Source organism: Symphalangus syndactylus, chromosome 6 (genome assembly GCF_028878055.3).
Source record: "Symphalangus syndactylus isolate Jambi chromosome 6, NHGRI_mSymSyn1-v2.1_pri, whole genome shotgun sequence".
In the NCBI taxonomy this organism is placed as follows: Eukaryota; Metazoa; Chordata; class Mammalia; order Primates; family Hylobatidae; genus Symphalangus; species Symphalangus syndactylus.
Window position 1 is genome coordinate 22,635,842 of NC_072428.2, and position 18,069 is coordinate 22,653,910.

At 45.3% G+C, this 18,069-nt stretch overlaps 1 protein-coding gene across 12 annotated transcripts in view; it reads right to left on the reverse strand.

Moving 5' to 3' along the window:
• KIAA1549L (KIAA1549 like) overlaps positions 1–18,069 on the reverse strand; it is a 315,005-nt gene that overhangs the window by 20,088 nt on the left and 276,848 nt on the right. For all 12 annotated transcript variants that reach the window (XM_055281967.2, XM_055281966.2, XM_055281965.2 and 9 more), the window contains one exon: positions 8,633–8,983. In XM_055281967.2, the coding sequence (XP_055137942.1) occupies positions 8,633–8,983 (351 nt within the window). The remainder of the gene's footprint in view (positions 1–8,632; positions 8,984–18,069) is intronic.

Below are 18,069 nucleotides of genomic sequence, written 5' to 3' on the forward strand. Positions count from 1 at the left end.
AAACCAGGAGCTGAAACCAGAGGTGGAAATACTGAAGGTAAGCAAATATGAATGGCGAAGTGGCCTGGAAAACAAACGCCATCTTGACAGTTGATGAAGAGATCAAGCCTTGGAACAGGATGAGGTGAGGTGGCTGAACCTGAGGCACTCACCTCCAACACAAAAGGAGGCTAGCATTGGTCCCTTCTACAGAGGGAGGATGGATGGCAATGCTCCCAGCTCAGGCAGAAGCAATTGTACATGCTCTTTGGAGAAGAGTATCCCTAAAGCAGTCTCTCAGGATTAGCACAGATTAAGATGAAGCCAAGTGGAGCTCATGATCTAAGACCATGAACACACCAGAAAAGAGAAGTTAAAGGGAGTAGAAAAAACAAACAAGATTTAGACCTTTAAGGACTTTAGAGTTCGGAATTTCCAGACACAAGACAAAAAATAACAATGTAAGAAATGTTTTTAAGAAATAATTGACCAGGCCGGGTGCGGTGGCTCATGCCTGTAATCCCAGCACTTTGGGAGGCCGAGGTGGGCAGATCACAATGTCAGGAGATCAAGACCATCCTGGCTAACACGGTGAAACCCCATCTCTACTAAAAATACAAAAAATTAGCCGGGCATGGTGGCGCGTGCCTGTAATCCCAGCTACTCGGGAGGCTGAGGCAGGAGAATCACTTGAATCTACGCGGCGGGGGTTGCAGTGGGCCGAGATCATGCTACTGCACTCCAGCCTGGGCGACAGAGCAAGACTCCGTCTAAAAATAATAATAATAATAATTGACCAGACAGATACTATTAGAAATGATCCAGCAGATTTGAAAAAGAATAGAACTTTCAGAAGTGAAACATGATTATTAAAATAAAAACATTCAAGGTAGAGGAAGTAAATAATAGATTAATCACAAATAGAGAATTAATAAACTAGAAAATGGAATTGGGGAAATTACTAAGAATGATAGACAATGAGCTGAGAAGATAGAAAATATAAAAGAGAAATACAAGACATGGAGGATGGAATGGGCAGGTCTAACATGCAGCTAACCAAAGTCCCAAAGGAGAGAAGGAGGAAAACAAAGGCAAGGCAGTATTTGAAGCAGCAATGGCTAAGAATTTTCCAGAACTGATAAGTAAATTAATAATCCCAAGTAGGATCAATAAAACACACATCTAGATACATGGTAGTGAAACAATACCAAAGGCAAAGAGATCTTAAAAGCAGCCCAAAAGGCATATCACCTACAAAGGGATGGCAATGACACTAACAAATGGCTTCTCGTTAGCACCCAGCAGACATGGAAAGCAAAGTACTCAGACAGGCGTCAACCTAGAAGTGTGTCAGCAATACTATCTTTCTAGAACAAGAATGAAAGAAAACATCTGCCCAGATCCAGAAGTACTGACTGAATCAATATGGAAAGCTACGTTGCTGTGCTGTACTTCCATTTTTTTTTTTTTTTTGAGCATCAGTAAACAATGTATGCTAAGGCAGCATTCAGGGAGCCAAATCTTCAGCTCCACTACATCCTAAATGCCTTGGAGTGCAGTAACCATGTCTGTCTTATTACAGTAGTCCCCCATTACCAAGCAAAATGTCTTGCACCTAGCCATGTTACCTATTTTCTGAATGAATGCTGAGTGAACAAGGAGTAAGGCAACTCAGGCTGTTATCTTGATTCAGCCATTCACTTTCTCTGGATATGTCATTCAGCCTTTCTGAACCTTGTTTTGGTTTTGTTTTATTTTGCTTTCCTTGTAAAATAAGGCATTGGCCTATCTCACAAGCTTCCAAACGTTTCTCTAGCCATGACACCATTCCAGCAGACCCTAATACACAGACAGATGAAAGCAAGGCTTCTCTGGTTGAAGTTGGGGAGGAGGTGCCCTGGTGAATTTGGCTCTTCACTTACCTGTCTAATAACCCCCGAGGACCTCCTTGAACCCTGAGGTTCTGCAGACAGTTAGCAAATCCTTGTCCTGGAGGTCCTTCCAGCTTTACCCTCCATGATTATCAATAAACCAAGTGAGGCACTTCTTTCCCAAAATAGACAAATGAGATTTACAGCCCCTCTTCTCTCTTCTGGCCTCTCATGCTATTCAGCGGAGGAGATAGACAACCTATTTTTATCTCAGGTTGTTGGAAGGCTTATTCTGTAGTCAGCAGAGTTTCCCAGCCAAGAAAAGGCTTTCTATGCCTGTGGATGTCCTATAGCCGTTCACCAAGAGAACTGATGAAAAATTCTGAACTTCTGACAAGCAGCAAGGGAATTCCCTTCTTGAAGATTTTGCCAGGTACAAAGCAAGATGGCACAGGAGATCAGGCAGACCCTTTTGGGCTGTATCCTCAGGGCCCCAGGACAGCCACGGGAGCCACATAAAACACAGAGGGGGCAGCCTGTGCCACGTGCTCATGGTTGAAGGAATCCTCCCCCAGGGTGTCTTCTACCCACTCCTGTGCACGTTCCCCCTGGTTCTAAGTCCTCTTGTCTTTGCCTTCTAGTTTCCTGTCTTGTGTATTTGGAATCTGGCTCTCTCCTGGCTGCTCTGTGACAGGAATCCATTGGAAGCTATTGCATGAAACTGTTGCCAGGTTCCAAGTTCCCAGTGCCACGACGCTGGCTGTGAGGAACACCTAAGGACCCCGTCTTTTGGGGTCCCTGCCCTCTGGCTAGGAAGGAGATAAAAGACTCAGGACTGAAGGCAGTCAGGTTGCAGGTCTCTGAGGCTGAAGGAGCCTGTGTGTGACTAGAAGAGAGCACTCTTTGAGCTCAGAAGTTTGGTTGTAACATGGAAGGAAGGAAGGAAGGAAGGGAAGGAGGGGAGGGGAGGGAGGGAAGGGAGGGGAGGGAGGAGGGGACCACAGTCTGTTTGAAGTTTCAGTGCTGAGTGTCCCTCGGGAGGGGATGAGGGAAGTGGGTCAGCGCCATACTCTCTAGCATTCCCAGTGGAGAGGGAGCCCCGACGAGCCCCAGTGCATGCTGGTCCCTCCTGTGCATGTGCATTTACCCAGGAGGAGGAATCTGGTAAAGATAAACCTCCAGGGTGGCACTACAGGGGTGACAGGCTGCAGGGGACAGCCTGCGGTTGGAGGGACTGGTAAAGGGGTCCCAAAGGATTTGGGATGCTCAACAGTAATCATAGTCATTTTTCCTCCACAGTTCTTCGAATTTAGGGTCCTTTCCCTGCCCCAGGGAAGGAGGCACAAAAGACTGAGGAGGGCACAAGAGCCAATTCTTTTTTTTTTTTTTTCTTTTTTGAGACAGAGTCTTGCTCTCTTGCACAGGCTGGAGTGCAGTGGTGTGATCTCGGCTCACTGCAACCTCTGCCTCCCAGGTTCAAGCGATTCTCCTGCCTCAGCCTCCCGAGTAGCTGGGATGACAGGTACCCACCACCATGCCTGGCTAATTTTTGTATTTTTAGTAGAGATGGGGTTTCACCATGTTGGCCAGGCTGGTCTCGAACTCCTGACCTTGTGATCCGCCCGACTATTCTTATCAGAGTTTCATATGCGAAAGCTACTAAATTGCAAGAGCCTAGGATTTTGAATATCTAAGTCCTAAAATACTCAGTTTGATGCCATAAACAAGAGATTTCAAAGAAGTGAGGTACATTTACACTGTGGATAGGAAGGAGAGGAGAGCCAGAGAGGAAGCAAGAGGTTAGATGCCAATGGGCCTGGAAAAGGGGCCCTCTGTCCTGTCTCACCCTGGGGGAAGAAGTGGAGGAGAAGACATAAGTCTCATCAAAATCTGGGGAATCTGAAAGACAAGGGACCTGTGTCTGCCTCTAGGAAAGGCCAGGAATCAGCAACAGCACAAAATTCCCCCTCCCTCCACGGGATGCAGGAAAAGAAGAGTACGGTGGTATGGAAGTAGACCAGAAGTGCCTTTAACAGTCCTGTGTGGTGGCAAAGAAGCCACTGGAGAGGGGCAGGTGTGTGTGTGTGTGCACGTGTGCTTGAGCAAGAGAATGATAGAGCAAGGGACAGAGTGAGCTCACCTAAACACACACAAGCATGGAAGGAAGGAAGGGAAGAATCTGGTGAGGGTGTGTTGAGTAGGAGAAAGAGGATACAGCTATGCTCTGCCTGGATGGGCAACCTGAGAAAAGGTGGGAACAAGGGCTTCTCAGGGACACCAGCTGGAGTGGTGAGATGAGGACCAGATACTGCAGCCTTCCCCCTACCCAACATCATGTAGGTCCCCAGAAAATACAGAGGAAGAGCCTGAACTGAGACTGAGCTTCTGGCACGTGGAGATCACAGAAAAATAAAGAGAGTTACTTTTCTTGCCCATCTGAGTTTATGGGCTGAGATAAGGATTCTCCAGCCTTCCTCTCCTGCCTTCCCTCTCTCCCTTCTCATACAGCCTTGCTGTACAAACTGTGGATTTTACTCACTATAAGGATTTTTCGAAGCTTATAAGGGTACTTATTTGCCAGAGATAGGTGACTTACAGGGAAGGATTTCTTAGGGCCGTTCCAAGGCAGAGAGCCCCATTCCCCATCTGGCCCAGATAGATAGAATCATGTCTGCCCAGCTATGATAGAATGGCCTGCCTTCAAGGACTCCTGCGAGCTGGACCATGCACTGTCAACAGTGACTGGCGTAGGTCCTCTCCTTACTGGTGTCCTCACTTCATCAAACCACTAATAGCTTTTGTATAACCAGAGGTGGAAGGAGGCCCAGAATAACTGGCACTGAATCTCTCATGCCCCGGGCCAGATGGGAGTTCAGAATAGATTCAAATTGATTTGGTGAAACACAAGAAATGTAACATTTCTTTCTTTCTTTTTTTTTGAGATGGGATTGTGCTGTGTTGCCCAGGCCAGCCTCGAACTCCTGGGCTCAGGCAATTCTCCAACTTCAGCCTCCTAGTAGCTGGAACTACAGATGTAGAAATGTAACATTTCTTGAATCCAAGTGTTGTGGCCGAATCAAAGTCATAGCTGACATATCTGCATATTTCATCCTTAACAAAGGCTTGGGGGGAGTTGTTTGTTTTTATGAGGAAAGGAGAATAAAAAGACCATAAAATTCCCAATTTTACCCTAACGGAGATGCCTCTCTTACTAGGGGCAATGATAAGAACAGACAAAACTCCAACTAGGTAAGCTGCTGCTGCTGCTTCTTTTCTTCTTTTTTTTTTTTTTTTTTTTTTTTTTTTTTTTTTTTTTAATAGAGACAAGGTCTTGCTCTATTACCCAGCTGGAGTACAGTGGTGTCATCATAGTTCACTGCAACCTTGAACTTCCAGACTCAAGAGATCTCCCAACTCAGCCTCCCAAGTAGCTAGGACTACAGGCCCAGCCAATTATTATTATTTTTTTTTTCGTGGCGACGGGATCTCATTATATTGTTCAGGGCTTGTCTTACATTCCTGGTCTCAAGCGATCCTCCCACCTCAGCCTCCCAAAGTGCTGGGGTTATAGGCATAAGCCACAAAGCCCAGCCTTGGGTAAGCTATCTTATAAGAAGATTATACTCCAAAGTTTGGATATTCAAGTTCTCATCAGAGCCTGGAAGATGTCCCTATAAGTCCCTTTGGCCAGCGGGTAGAAAGAGTGTGGGATTTGAAGTTAGGCAGCTCTAGGTTCTAACTCCAGTTCTGCCATTTACAGCTGCATAAACTTGGGCAAGTTTCTTTACTTCTCCAAGCTTCAGTTTCCTCACTGAGTACTTTGGGATAATAATATTGATCTCAAAGAGTGGTTGTTAGATGAGAAGAGATAATTTCTACATAGCACTTAGCTGTGTCCAGTAGACAATGGGAGCCCAACAGATGCCAACTGTTGCTGTTATTGTTATTACCATTAATTAATTCCATCTGTAAAGAGTCTAGTGGGGAAGATGTGTTAGCCCTGTTGTCTTTTTTGAAATCCCTTTCTCTGTCACCAACAGGAAGGCTGTAGGATGTTTTAATTCTGCTTGGCACAGATCCATTATGACTGCTAGCAAAATTGGATGGGACGTTAGATGTGGAGTCCAATTTCTTCACAGAGTTAACGGGTAAAATATGATCAAGAGTCTCCTGAACTGCAGTGCAGAAATCCCAGGCCACCAGCAGTAACCTTTTCCATGATATAAATGCCATTAGTCTGGCCTAGTGTATTTAAACCACCAGCTTCCAATTATCTTCCGGCAGAGCTAAAAGCGCCTCCTCTTTAGAAGACAGAAAGTAATCATAGTTATCATTCTAAATTGCCACCTTTTCTATGGATTTCCACATTATCATAGCACAAAAGGACTCTGCATAAGCTTGGGTTAAGAATCATCATCATTTCTACTCTGTATTGTTAGCTATTTTCTCCTTTTCTGAAAATACAGACCTCATAGGTTGTTGATAAAGAAGGAAACCTTAATAACAAAAGAACTGCGTTTAATAATGTTCTGGTTCGGCCAGCCGTGATGGCTCACACCTGTAATCTCAGCACTTTGGGAGGCCGAGGTGGGTGGATCACCTGAGGTCAGGAGTTCGAGACCAGCCTGGCCAACGTGGTGAAACCTCCTCTCTACTAAAAATACAAAAAAAAAAAAAAAAAGCTGGGTGTGGTGGCACACATCTGTAGTCCCAGCTACTCGGGAGGCCGAGGCACGAGAATTGCTTGAACCTGAGAGGCAGAGGTTGCAGTGAGCCAAGATTGTGCCACTGCACTTGCACTCCAGCCTGGGTGACAGAGAGAGACTCAGTCTCAGAAAAGAAAAGAAAAGAAAAAGTTCTGGTTTCACGACCCATCTCTCTGTTGTGTTATTTCACAGTCCTTTTCCACTGTAGGTGGCTTCATTTATAAAATATATATAATGCTGATGTTTTTGTCCTTCTTGCCACAAACACTAAGCCCCAATTATAATAAGCAGAACCATTTAAGTTTTCATCATATGACCCACAATGGATTTTTTTTTTTTTAGATGGTTTTACAAAATTGAGATATGATGGCTATGGGCCATCTCATCTTCTTACCTGTTGGAAGACTTGATCTGGCTGTCTAGGCCTTTCTCTCTGAAACCCAGAACTCATCCCAGACTCCTAGAATCTGGCATTTATACATGCACAAGGCATTGTCTCTTACAGTCTATGGTTTATAAAACTATGTCTTTTTAAAAATATATATTTTAGATGCTATGGTGATGAATGAAATGCAAACTAATTAAAATTGTGATTTAAATCACAAAAACTTATAACTTCTCAGTTTTTGTGTTACAAAGATCAAGTGTAAATTACAGAAGCTTTCAGTCATTGGATGCTTTTTCAAATATGGAAATATAATTGCTACTTAATAATCACAATGAATATTCTTTTTTTTTTTTTTTTTTAACTGTGTCAGCCAGGCTGAAGTACAGTCTCACAATCTTGGCTCACTGCAACTTCTGCCTCCTGGGCTCAGGCAATCCTCCCACCTCAGCCTCCCAAATAGTTAGGACTACAGGCGCATGCCACCACACCTGGCTAATTTTTGTTTAGATGGGGTTTCACCACGTTGCCCAGACTGGTTTCGAACTCTTGAGCTCAAGCTATCGGCCCACCTCGGCCTCCCAAAGTGCTGGGATTATAGGCATGAGCCACCATGCCCAACCCATGATTAATATTTTTATAGCATTTACTACGTACCAAGCATTCTTATAGTACCTTACATACACCAACTCATTTAATCTTTACAAGTCTAGGAAGTAGCTTATTTTTCTTATTTGTAAAGAATTTAAATAATTTCCCCAAGTTACAAAGCCAGGAAGTGGCTGTCAACCTAAATAACAGACTTTTTTTTTTTTTTTTGGTCTCTAAAAATAATGATGTTTATTTGGGAATGGTTATTGCAATGGGAATATCCATGCCATAGTAAACTGTGTTCAGGGAGGTAAAGGAAGACAAAAGTTTTTAAAGGAAAAAGAGGGAGGATTGCATAATTGTTTTGAAATAATTATTCTTGGCTGCAAAAATCAATGACAAGTGTGGTACTTGTCCAAGCCTGGACAGGCAGTTGCTGGGCAGATGTCCTAGCACAAGTTTTTTTTGTGTGTTACGTTGCAATGGCCTTTGTGCAAGATTGTGATTTTTGCAGTCTTTTGTGATAGTTCTTGTTATTAGGCATTTATGCATGAAACTCTCCCTTCCTGGCCTTCCCTGGCTCTATTTGCCAGGCTTTCAAAATTTTTCATTTAATTTTATTTAACACAAGTGATTCCATTCTGATTCTGTCAACTTTCATCTGGTAGACCTGAGATTTAAAGTCGAGCCACCTGGCTCAAAACCTGTGCGCTTAAACCACCAGGCCACACAACCCCTTAGCATGTGGCTCTGAGATGCCTTTTGATATTTAAAATGGGTCTCAGGCTTGAAAGTATAGGAAACCACCAGTGCGTGAAGAATATGGTCAGCCATTTATAGGAGGGATAGTAGAAAAGGCAATTCATTCTAAAATACATTATGGCTGGAGAGAAGGGACTGTCACATGCATTGCCCGCAGGAGTCAAAAGCTTAGGCTTTGGATCATGGGTGGAAGATGGGATGGTGGGATGAGGGCCTGGCATAGTTCATCTCCAGATCCCAAAGCTTTTATCTGTAGAAGCCCCTGCTCTGAGTCTCCTGTTGGAACTCACTGGGCAGACTGACCAGATGATGGCAGGTGGGTGGGATGAATGACTTACCGGCCGGGGCAGACTGTACTGATACATTTCTGGGCGGTAGGTCGGCACCCACTGCACCCCGGCCCTGGGCCGCGTCATGGTCCCCGGAGCGCTGGTCACCACCTCCGAATAGGGCAGGTGCTGGGCTGAGCCGTAGGCTTCTTGGTGCCGGCTCTGGCCTGCGTGGCCCGCGGATGCCAGGCTGAAGGCCTCCTCCAGAAGCATGTGCATCTGCTGCCTGACCTCGTCGATGGATGGCTGGGAGCTCAGCGTGGAGGTCTCCGAGTGGCCTTTCACCTGCCGAGACCTGGAATAGCCCCGGGGCTCATGAACTCTGTCAATGTTGGTTTCCTCTATGATTTCAGGCTCAGTCTGTGGGAGGAAACAAAGCCCACTGACGTGTTAATTAACTTTCCTTCCCATGAAGGTGCTCTGTAATTTACTCTAAAACATTCACTTGGACAGGTGCTAGGATGCATCTGTGCTAATTTAAATTATATCCTACGTGCCCTATCTAGGAATTCACACTACTGGGGTAGTCAGCCAGCACTCTATCAGGAAGGCCACACTCTGGCTATCGGTGTGCACTTCAGTTGCCCATAGATTGACCAACGCTGCAGGCTCTGCCTGTTAGTGTAACAGACTCAAGAAATGGCTTTCACTGATGACATTAATGGTACCTTCTAAAATCTTTTAGAGACATTCCCCACCCCTATGCCTTAGGGTATAAGACCCTGGAATGTCTTGTAATCTACACCCGGAGGGGTAGCATTCTAGATTCACTACCTAAATGGTCCTGTGTCCAGCCTTTGGTTAAGGAAGTGCTGGTTGCCTGATGCTACTTATCAGAGAGAATAACAAAATCCTGCTTCTAGATCACAGATCTTAAAGCGTGGTACGCAATCAGAAGCTCTGGGGGCGAGGCCCAGCCATCTGTGCTTTAACAAGCCCTCCAGGAGATTCTGATGCCCGTTCAAGTTTGAAATCTGATCTAGAACGTTCTCCTGCCTTTCTTCACTGAACTTTTCATTCAGTGAGCAGCTTCAGTACCAGGGTGGGCAGACAGCTGGAACTTCATAAGCTTCCAGAACAGGCTGCATGGACGGTCTCGTGCTTGCCTGCTAATGAATGCTTGCTTCATAAGTGTCTGCTTTCTTTCTTGTCTGCCATCATTAGGTGGGGATGCCTGTAGGGGTTTATTCCACCAGTCTGGACCTGCATGAATCTCAAGGTGCAAGAACACAAAAGGGAAGAGATAGGGACTGCCAAGGCGATACGGGGAGGCTGCTGCCTTGTGGCGGATGCCATAGCAATAGCTAGACCCCATAAAGGTGCACAGAGAAGATAAAAGACATTCCAACCAGCAGAGTTACTTTAACTTTTTGGTATTTCCGTTTCCTCATCTGTAAAATGAGGATAATACTGCCTCAAAGGCTTTTATAAGGATTAAATAAAGGTACATCTAAAGATTTTAGAATAGTAGCACATGGTAAAAACAATACTAGTTGCTGTTATCATAATCATCATTATTATTCATTCAACCACACATATTTCCATGTAATTACTATGTATAAAGCACCTTGATGTATAAAATAAGCACAGCAAGTAAATGTCATGAGGGAATTCACTCAAAATGGGGAGTCCTTCCCTCCTTAAATATTACACACGAAGGTCATAACTACGTTATACTTCATTTTAAAAAGTATATTTACCTTTTTAGTATTAAATACATGCTCATTAGCGAAGAAAGTGAAAATATAGAAAGCACAAAAAAATTACACATTTCTTGTCATCTTATCTCTTAGAGTTAGGACTTGGCTAAAGTTCAAGATGAAAAGCGAGGTTTTCTATCAGCCTCTAAGTCTAGATTTATCAAAAAACATCTACAGTAATTAATTTAAAATACTGTACTATTTTTATACTAATAAGAGCAAGGATAGATTCTGGAGTAGAATGTAAGGTTACCTTTGTGATCATAAACAAGAACTCAAAGACATTTCATGCCTGGGTGCACAGCCCCCCAAACTCCTGGGCTGGGGAACACATTGGGGCTCTTCTGCTCTTAGAAGCTCTTAAGAGAAAAGCTTAAAGTCACTGAGTGGGAAACGTGCTCCCTGAAAGCCAGCAGATCTGCCTGTTGAGACGTGGTTTTGCCTGGCGATACCTTCTACAACAGCGAATGCAACTCTTGAAAGTTATGTTCTTCATGATGCATAGAACATTCAGAACTGAATTTCAGAGCCTGAAGGGACTTTAGGAGATCATTAAACTCAAGCCCCATTTTACATATGGGGAGGTGACTTATCTAAAGTTACTCAGAGGCAGGCAAGGGCAGAGCCTTCTGCTCCCAGCTCCTGACCCATGCACATCCTGCAGCACGGCACTGCCTCTCATGTGAATGTCCTGTTCGTGCTGGTTGCTAGCCACACAAGGCCCTTCCTCCCTACATCCAGAGTCTCCTAAACTGCTCCCAGGTGGGAGATTAACAGCACAGGGGTGAGCTGAGGTACGATTTCCCCACCCCTGAGCTGTGCTGTGCATTTCCAGACATACTGGTAGATATATTACCACACGAATTTATGGTTGTGCCTTAGGGCAAAAGCATACTCCTTAGCAACATCTCCCTATTCCCACTGCGGGTGAGTTCTCTGAGTAAGGTTGGTAGGGGAGTGCTAGGCCACCGCACATATATGTGTGATATATATATATATATATATATATATATATATATATATACACACACACACACAAACACACACACAAGTGCTACCTTTGCTGGGAAGGTGGAGACTTTTTCTCCAGGCTCCCACTGCCACCTACCCCATGACCCCCAAATGAAGATCAGCCTCTGCTTCCCCCACAGGGTTTCCATTCTGCATGGGGAGTTCCCTTTAATTGGAAGGTCCAAGTATGCTCTCAACAGGCTTGATCCGGCCACCAATCATCTCTCAATAGCTACAGATAGAACCAAGACTAGCTCTCATTATACCTGGGCTTCCTCTCATCACATTTGGATTTGCTTACTTAAAGTGTGACTTCCCCAAGACTGGATACTCCCTGAACCTGTCAGACCCCTGAGCCCAAGCCAAGCCATCGCATCCCCTGTGACTTGCACGTATACATCCAGATGGCCTGAAGTAACTGAAGATCCACAAAAGAAGTAAAAATAGCCTTAACTGATGACATTCCACCATTGTGATTTGTTTCTGCCCCACCCTAACTGATCAATGTAATCTCGCCCACCCTTAAGAAGGTGCTTTGTAATTTCCCCCACCCTTAAGAAGGTTCTTTGTAATTCTCCCTACCCCGAGAATGTACTTTGCGAGATCCACCTCCTGCCCCCAAAACATTGCTCCTAACTCCACAGCCTATCCCAAAACCTATAAGAACTAATGATAATCCATCTCCCTTCGCTGACTCTCTTTTCAGACTCAGCGCGCCTGCACCCAGGTGAAATAAACAGCCATGTTGCTCACACAAAGCCTGTTTGGTGGTCTCTTCACACGGACGTGCATGAAATTTGGTGCCGTGACTCGGATCGGGGGACCTCCCTTGGGAGATCAATCCCCCGTCCTCCTGCTCTTTGCTCCATGAAAAAGATCCACCTACGACCTCAGGTCCTCAGACCCACCAGCCCAAGAAACATCTCACCAATTTTAAATCAGGTAAGCGGCCTCTTCTTACTCTCTTCTCCAACCTCTCTCACTATCCCTCAACCACTTTCTCCTTTCCACTCTTCAATCTCTCCTTTCTCTTAATTTCCATTCCTTTCATTTTCTGGTAGAGACAAAGGAGACACGTTTTATCTGTGGACCCAAAACTCCGGCACCGGTCACGGACTGGGAAGGCAGCCTTCCCTTGGTGTTTAATCATTGCAGGGACGCCTCTCTGGTTATTCACTCACGTTTCAGAGGTGTCAGACCACGCAGGGACACCTGCCTTCGTCCTTCACCCTTAGCAGCAAGTCCCACTTTTCTAAGGAAGGGGCAAGTACCCCAACCCCTTCTCTCCTTGTCTCTACCCCTTCTCTGCTTTCCTGGGGCAGGGGCAAGTACCCCTCAACCCCTTCTCCTTCACCCTTAGCGGCAAGTCCCGCTTTCCTAGGGCAGGGGCAAGTACCCCTCAACCCCTTCTCCTTCACCCTTAAGCGGCAAGTCCCGCTTTTCTAAGGGGCAAGAACCCCCAATCGCTTATTTCCGCACCCAGACCTCTTATCTCTGCACCCCGATCCCTTATTTCCACGCCCCAACCTCTTATATCTCTGTGCCCCAATCCCTTATTTCTGTGCCCCAATCCCTTCTCTGCTTTTCTGGAAGGCAAGAACCCCCCATCCCTTCTCCGTGTCCCTACTCTTTTCTCTAGGCTTGCCTCCTTCACTATGGGCAAGCTTCCACCTTCCATTTCTCCTTCTTCTCCCTTAGCCTGTGTTCTTAAGAACTTAAAACCTCTTCAACTCTTACCTGACCTAAAATCTAAGCATCTCATTTTCTTCTGCAATGCTGCTTGACCCCAATACAAACTCGACAGTAGTTCCAAATAGCTGGAAAATGGCACTTTCAATTTTTCCATCCTACAAGATCTAAATAATTCTTGTCGTAAAATAGGCAAACAGTCTGAGGTGCCTGACGTCCAGGCATTCTTTTACACATCAGTCCCTTTCTAGTCTCTGTGCCCAATGCAACTCGTCCCAAATCTTCCTTCTTTCCCTCCTGCCTGTCCCCTCAGTCCCAACCCCAAGCATTGCTGAGTCTAATCTTCCTTTTCTACAGACCCATCTGACCTCTCCCCTCCTCGCCAGGCCGAGCTAGGTCCCAATTCTTCCTCAGCCTCCGCTCCTCTACCCTATAATCCTTATATCACCTCCCCTCCTCACACCTGGTCTGGCTTACAGCTTTGTTCCGTGAGTAGCCCGCCCCCACCTGCCCAGCAATTTATTCTTAAAAAGGTGGCTGGAGCTAAAGGCATAGTCAAGGTTTACGCTCCTTTTTCTTTATCCCAAATCAGATAGCGTTTAGGCTCTTTTTTATCAAATATAAAAATCCAGCCCAGTTCATGGCTTGTTTGGCAGCAACCCTGAGACGCTTTACAGCCGTAGACCCTAAAAGGTCAAAAGGCCGTCTTATTCTCAATATACATTTTATTACCCAATCTGCTCCCGACATTAAATAAAACTCCAAAAATTAGAATCTGGTCCTCAAAGCCCACAACAAGACTTAATTAACCTCACCTTCAAGGTGTACCATAATAGAAAAAAGTTGCAATTCCTTGCCTCCACTGTGAGACAAACCCTAGCCACATCTCCAGCACACAAGAACTTCCAAATGCCTGAACCGCAGCAGCCAAGGGTTCCTCCAGAGCCTCCTCCCCCAGGAACTTGCAACACGTGCCAGAAATCTGGCCACTGGGCCAAGGAATGCCCGCAGCCCGGGATTCCTCCTAAGCCGTGTCCCATCTATGCAGTACCCCACTGGAAATCGGACTGTTCAACTCACCTGGCAGCCATTCCCAGAGCCCCTGGAACTCTGGCCCAAGGCTCTCTGACTGACTCCTTCCCAGATCTTCTCGGCTTAGCGGCTGAAGACTGACACTGCCCGATCGCCTTGGAAGCCCCCTAAACCATCACAGACACCGAGCTTCAGGTAACTCACAGTGGGAGGTAAGCCCGTCCCCTTCTTAATCAATATGGAGGCTACCCACTCCACATTACCTTCTTTTCAAGGGCCTGTTTCCCTTGCCTCCGTAACTGTTGTGAGTATTGACAGCCAGGCTTCTAAACCTTTTAAAACTCCCCAACTCTGGTGCCAACTTAGACAATACTCTTTTAAGCACTCCTTTTTAGTTATCCCCACCTGCCCAGTTCCCTTATTAGGCCGAGACACTTTAACTAAATTATCTGCTTCCCTGACTATTCCTGGACTACAGCCACATCTCATTGCCACCCTTCTCCCTAACTCCAAGCCTCCTTCGCATCTTCCTCTCATATTCCCCCACCTTAACCCACAAGTATAAAATACTTCTACTCCCTCCTTGGCGACCGATCATGCACCCCTTACCATCTCATTAAAACCTAATCACCCTTATCCCGCTCAATGCCAATATCCCATCCCACAGCACACTTTGAAAGGATTAAAGCCTGTTATCACTCACCTACTACAGCATAGGCTTCTAAAACCTATAAACTCCCCTTAAAATTCCCCCATTTTACCTGTCCAAAAACCAGACAAAGCTTACAAGTTAGTTCAGAATCTGCACCTCATCAACCAAATTGTTTTGCCTATCCACCCCGTGATGCCAAACCCATATACTCTCCTATCCTCAATACCTCCCTTTACTACCCATTATTCTGTTCTGGATCTCAAACATGCTTTTTTTTTTTTACTATTCCTTTGCATCCTTCCTCCCAGCCTCTCTTCGCTTTCACTTAGACTGACTCTGACACTCACTAGGCTCAGCAAATTACCTAGGCTGTACTGCCGCAAAGCTTCACAGACAGCCCCCATTACTTCAGTCAAGCCCAGATTTCTTCCTTATCTGTTACCTATCTCAGCATAATTCTCATAAAAACACACGTGCTCTCCCTGCTGGTCGTATCCGATTAATCTCCCAAACCTCAATCCCTTACAAAACAACATCTCCTTTCCTTCCTAGGCATGGTTAGTGCAGTCTGAATTCTTACACAAGAGCCAGGACCGCACCCTGTAGCCTTTCTGCCCAAACAACCTGACCTTACTGTTTTAGCCTAGCCCTCAGGTCTTCGTGCAGCGGCTGCCGCTGCTTTAATACTTTTAGAGGCCCTAAAAATCACAAACTATTCTCAACTCACTCTCTACATTGCTCACAACTTCCAAAATCTATTTTTTTCCTCATACCTGATGCATATACTTTCTGCTCCCTGGTTCCTTCAGCTGTACTCACTCTTCGTTAAGTCCCACAATTACCATTCTTCCTGGCCCGGACTTCAATCTGGCCTCCCACATTATTCCTGATACCACACCTGACCCCCATGACTGTATCTCTCTGATCCACCTGACATTCATCTGCTATTCTACTACTCCTCAGGGATTATTCAGGCCCCCTCCCTTCCCTACACATCAAGCTTGAAGATTTTCCACCACTCAGGACTGGCAAATTAGCTTTACTCAACATGCCTCGAGTCAGATAACTAAAATACCTCTTAGTCTAAGTAGACACTTTCGCTAAATAGGTACAGGCCTTTCCTACAGGGTCTGAGAAGGCCACTGCAGTCATTTCTTCCCTTCTGTCAGACATAATTCCTCAGTTTAGCCTTCCCACCTCTATACAGTCTGATAACAGACCAGCCTTTATTAGTCAAATCAGCCAAGCAGTTTTTCAGGCTCTTAGTATTCAGCGAAACGTTTATATCTCTTACAGTCCTCAGTCTTCAGGAAAAGTAGAACGGACTAAAGGTCTTTTAAAAACACACCTCACCAAGCTCAGCCACCAACTTAAAAAGGACTAGACAATACTTTTACCACTTTCGCTTCTCAGAATTCAGTCCTGTCCTGAGAATGCTACAAGGTACAGCCCATTTGAGCCCTTTTTATTAGGCCCCAGTCTCATCCCAGACACCGGACCAACTTAGACTGTGCCCCCAAAAAACCTGTCATCCCTACTATTTTCTTTCTAGTCATACTCCTATTCTGTGTTCTCAACTACTCATACATGCCCTGCTCTTGTTTACACTGCCGGTTTACACTGTTTCTCCAAGCCATCACAGCTGATATCTCCTCGTGCTATCCCCAAACTGCCACTCTTAACTCTTGAAGTAAATAAATAATCTTTGCTGGTAGGACTATGCTGAATCTCGTTAGGCACTCTCTAATCCGATGTCCTAGGTCCTCCCAATTCTTAGACCTTTTATACCTGTTTTTCTCCTTCTCTTATTCCATTTAGTTTTTCAATTCACACGAAACCGTATCCAGGCCATCACCAATAATTCTACACGGCAAATGTTTCTTCTAACAACCCCATAATATCACCCCTTACCACAAAATCTTCCTTCAGCTTAATCTCTCCCACTCCAGGTTCCCACACCGCCCCTAATCCCGCTTGAAGCAGCCCTGAGAAACATCGCCCATTCTCTCTCCATACCGCCTCCAAAAATTTTCACCGCCCCAAGACTTCAACACTATTTTATTTTTCTTATTAATGTAAGAAGGCAAGAATGTCAGGCCCTGAGCCCAAGCCAAGCCATCGCATCCCCTGTGACTTGCACATATACATCCAGATGGCCTGAAGTAACTGAAGATCCACAAAAGAAGTAAAAATAGCCTTAACTGATGACATGCCACCATTGTGATTTGTTTCTGCCCCACCCTAACTGACCAATGTACTTTGTAATCTCCCCCACCCTTAAGAAGGTTCTTTGTAATTCTCCCCCACCCTTAAGAAGGTTCTTTGTAATTCTCCCTATCCCGGAGAATGTACTTTGTGAGATCCACCCCCTGCCCCCAAAACATTGCTCCTAACTCCACAGCCTATCCCAAAACCTATAAGAACAAATGATAATCCATCTCCCTTCGCTGACTCTCTTTTCGGACTCAGCCCACCTGCAGCCAGGTGAAATAAACAGCCATGTTGCTCACAGAAAGCCTATTTAGTGGTCTCTTCACACGGACGCAGATGAAAAAATCCATTTCGCCTCTGTTTCTCAGAGGCCTAGCACAGGCACTTGGCATTCAATCAAGCCTTGTGAACTTAAACTGAAATAAATTCTGTCCACTTCCCCTTGTTAGATAGCTATAAGTTCTAAATTTCTTTTCAAAGAATCAGTATGTCAGTATGTTCAATTCTTTGCCTTCTACTTTTAAACTTAACTTCCTCATAAAGAAACCTTTCTTGATTACCTGCTCCACCCTGACTCATTCCAATTACCTGCTCCACCCTGACTCATTCCGATTACCTGCTCCACCCTGACCCATTCCAATTACCTGCTCTGTCATAACCATTTTTCCCCCCAAACCACTCACCCCTTCAGTCTCTTTAAATTAGCCAATAGGAATTAGTTTAGCCTGTGCGGTCTAACCTTAGCCAACAGGGGAAGGACACAGCAGCAGGGACCACATGTGTCAGGGATAAGAACGCCTTCCCCTCCCTTATCCAAGTGTGCGCTCACCATTGCTCCATCTGTAAGGGTGCATCCTTCTATGGAAGTAACTTGCCTTGCTGAGAATTAAAAGGAAAATTTTATATTCAAGTGCTATTTCTTTTTTTTTTTTTTTTTTTTTTTTGAGACGGAGTCTTGCTGTGTCACCCAGGCTGGAGTGCAGTGGCGCGATCTCGGCTCACTGCAAGCTCCACCTCCCGGGTTCAGGCCATTCTCCTGCCTCAGCCTCCCGAGGAGCTGGGACTACAGGCGCCCGCCAACACGCCCGGCTAATTTTTTGTATTTTTACTAGAGACAGGGTTTCACCGTGTTAGCCAGGATGGTCTCGATC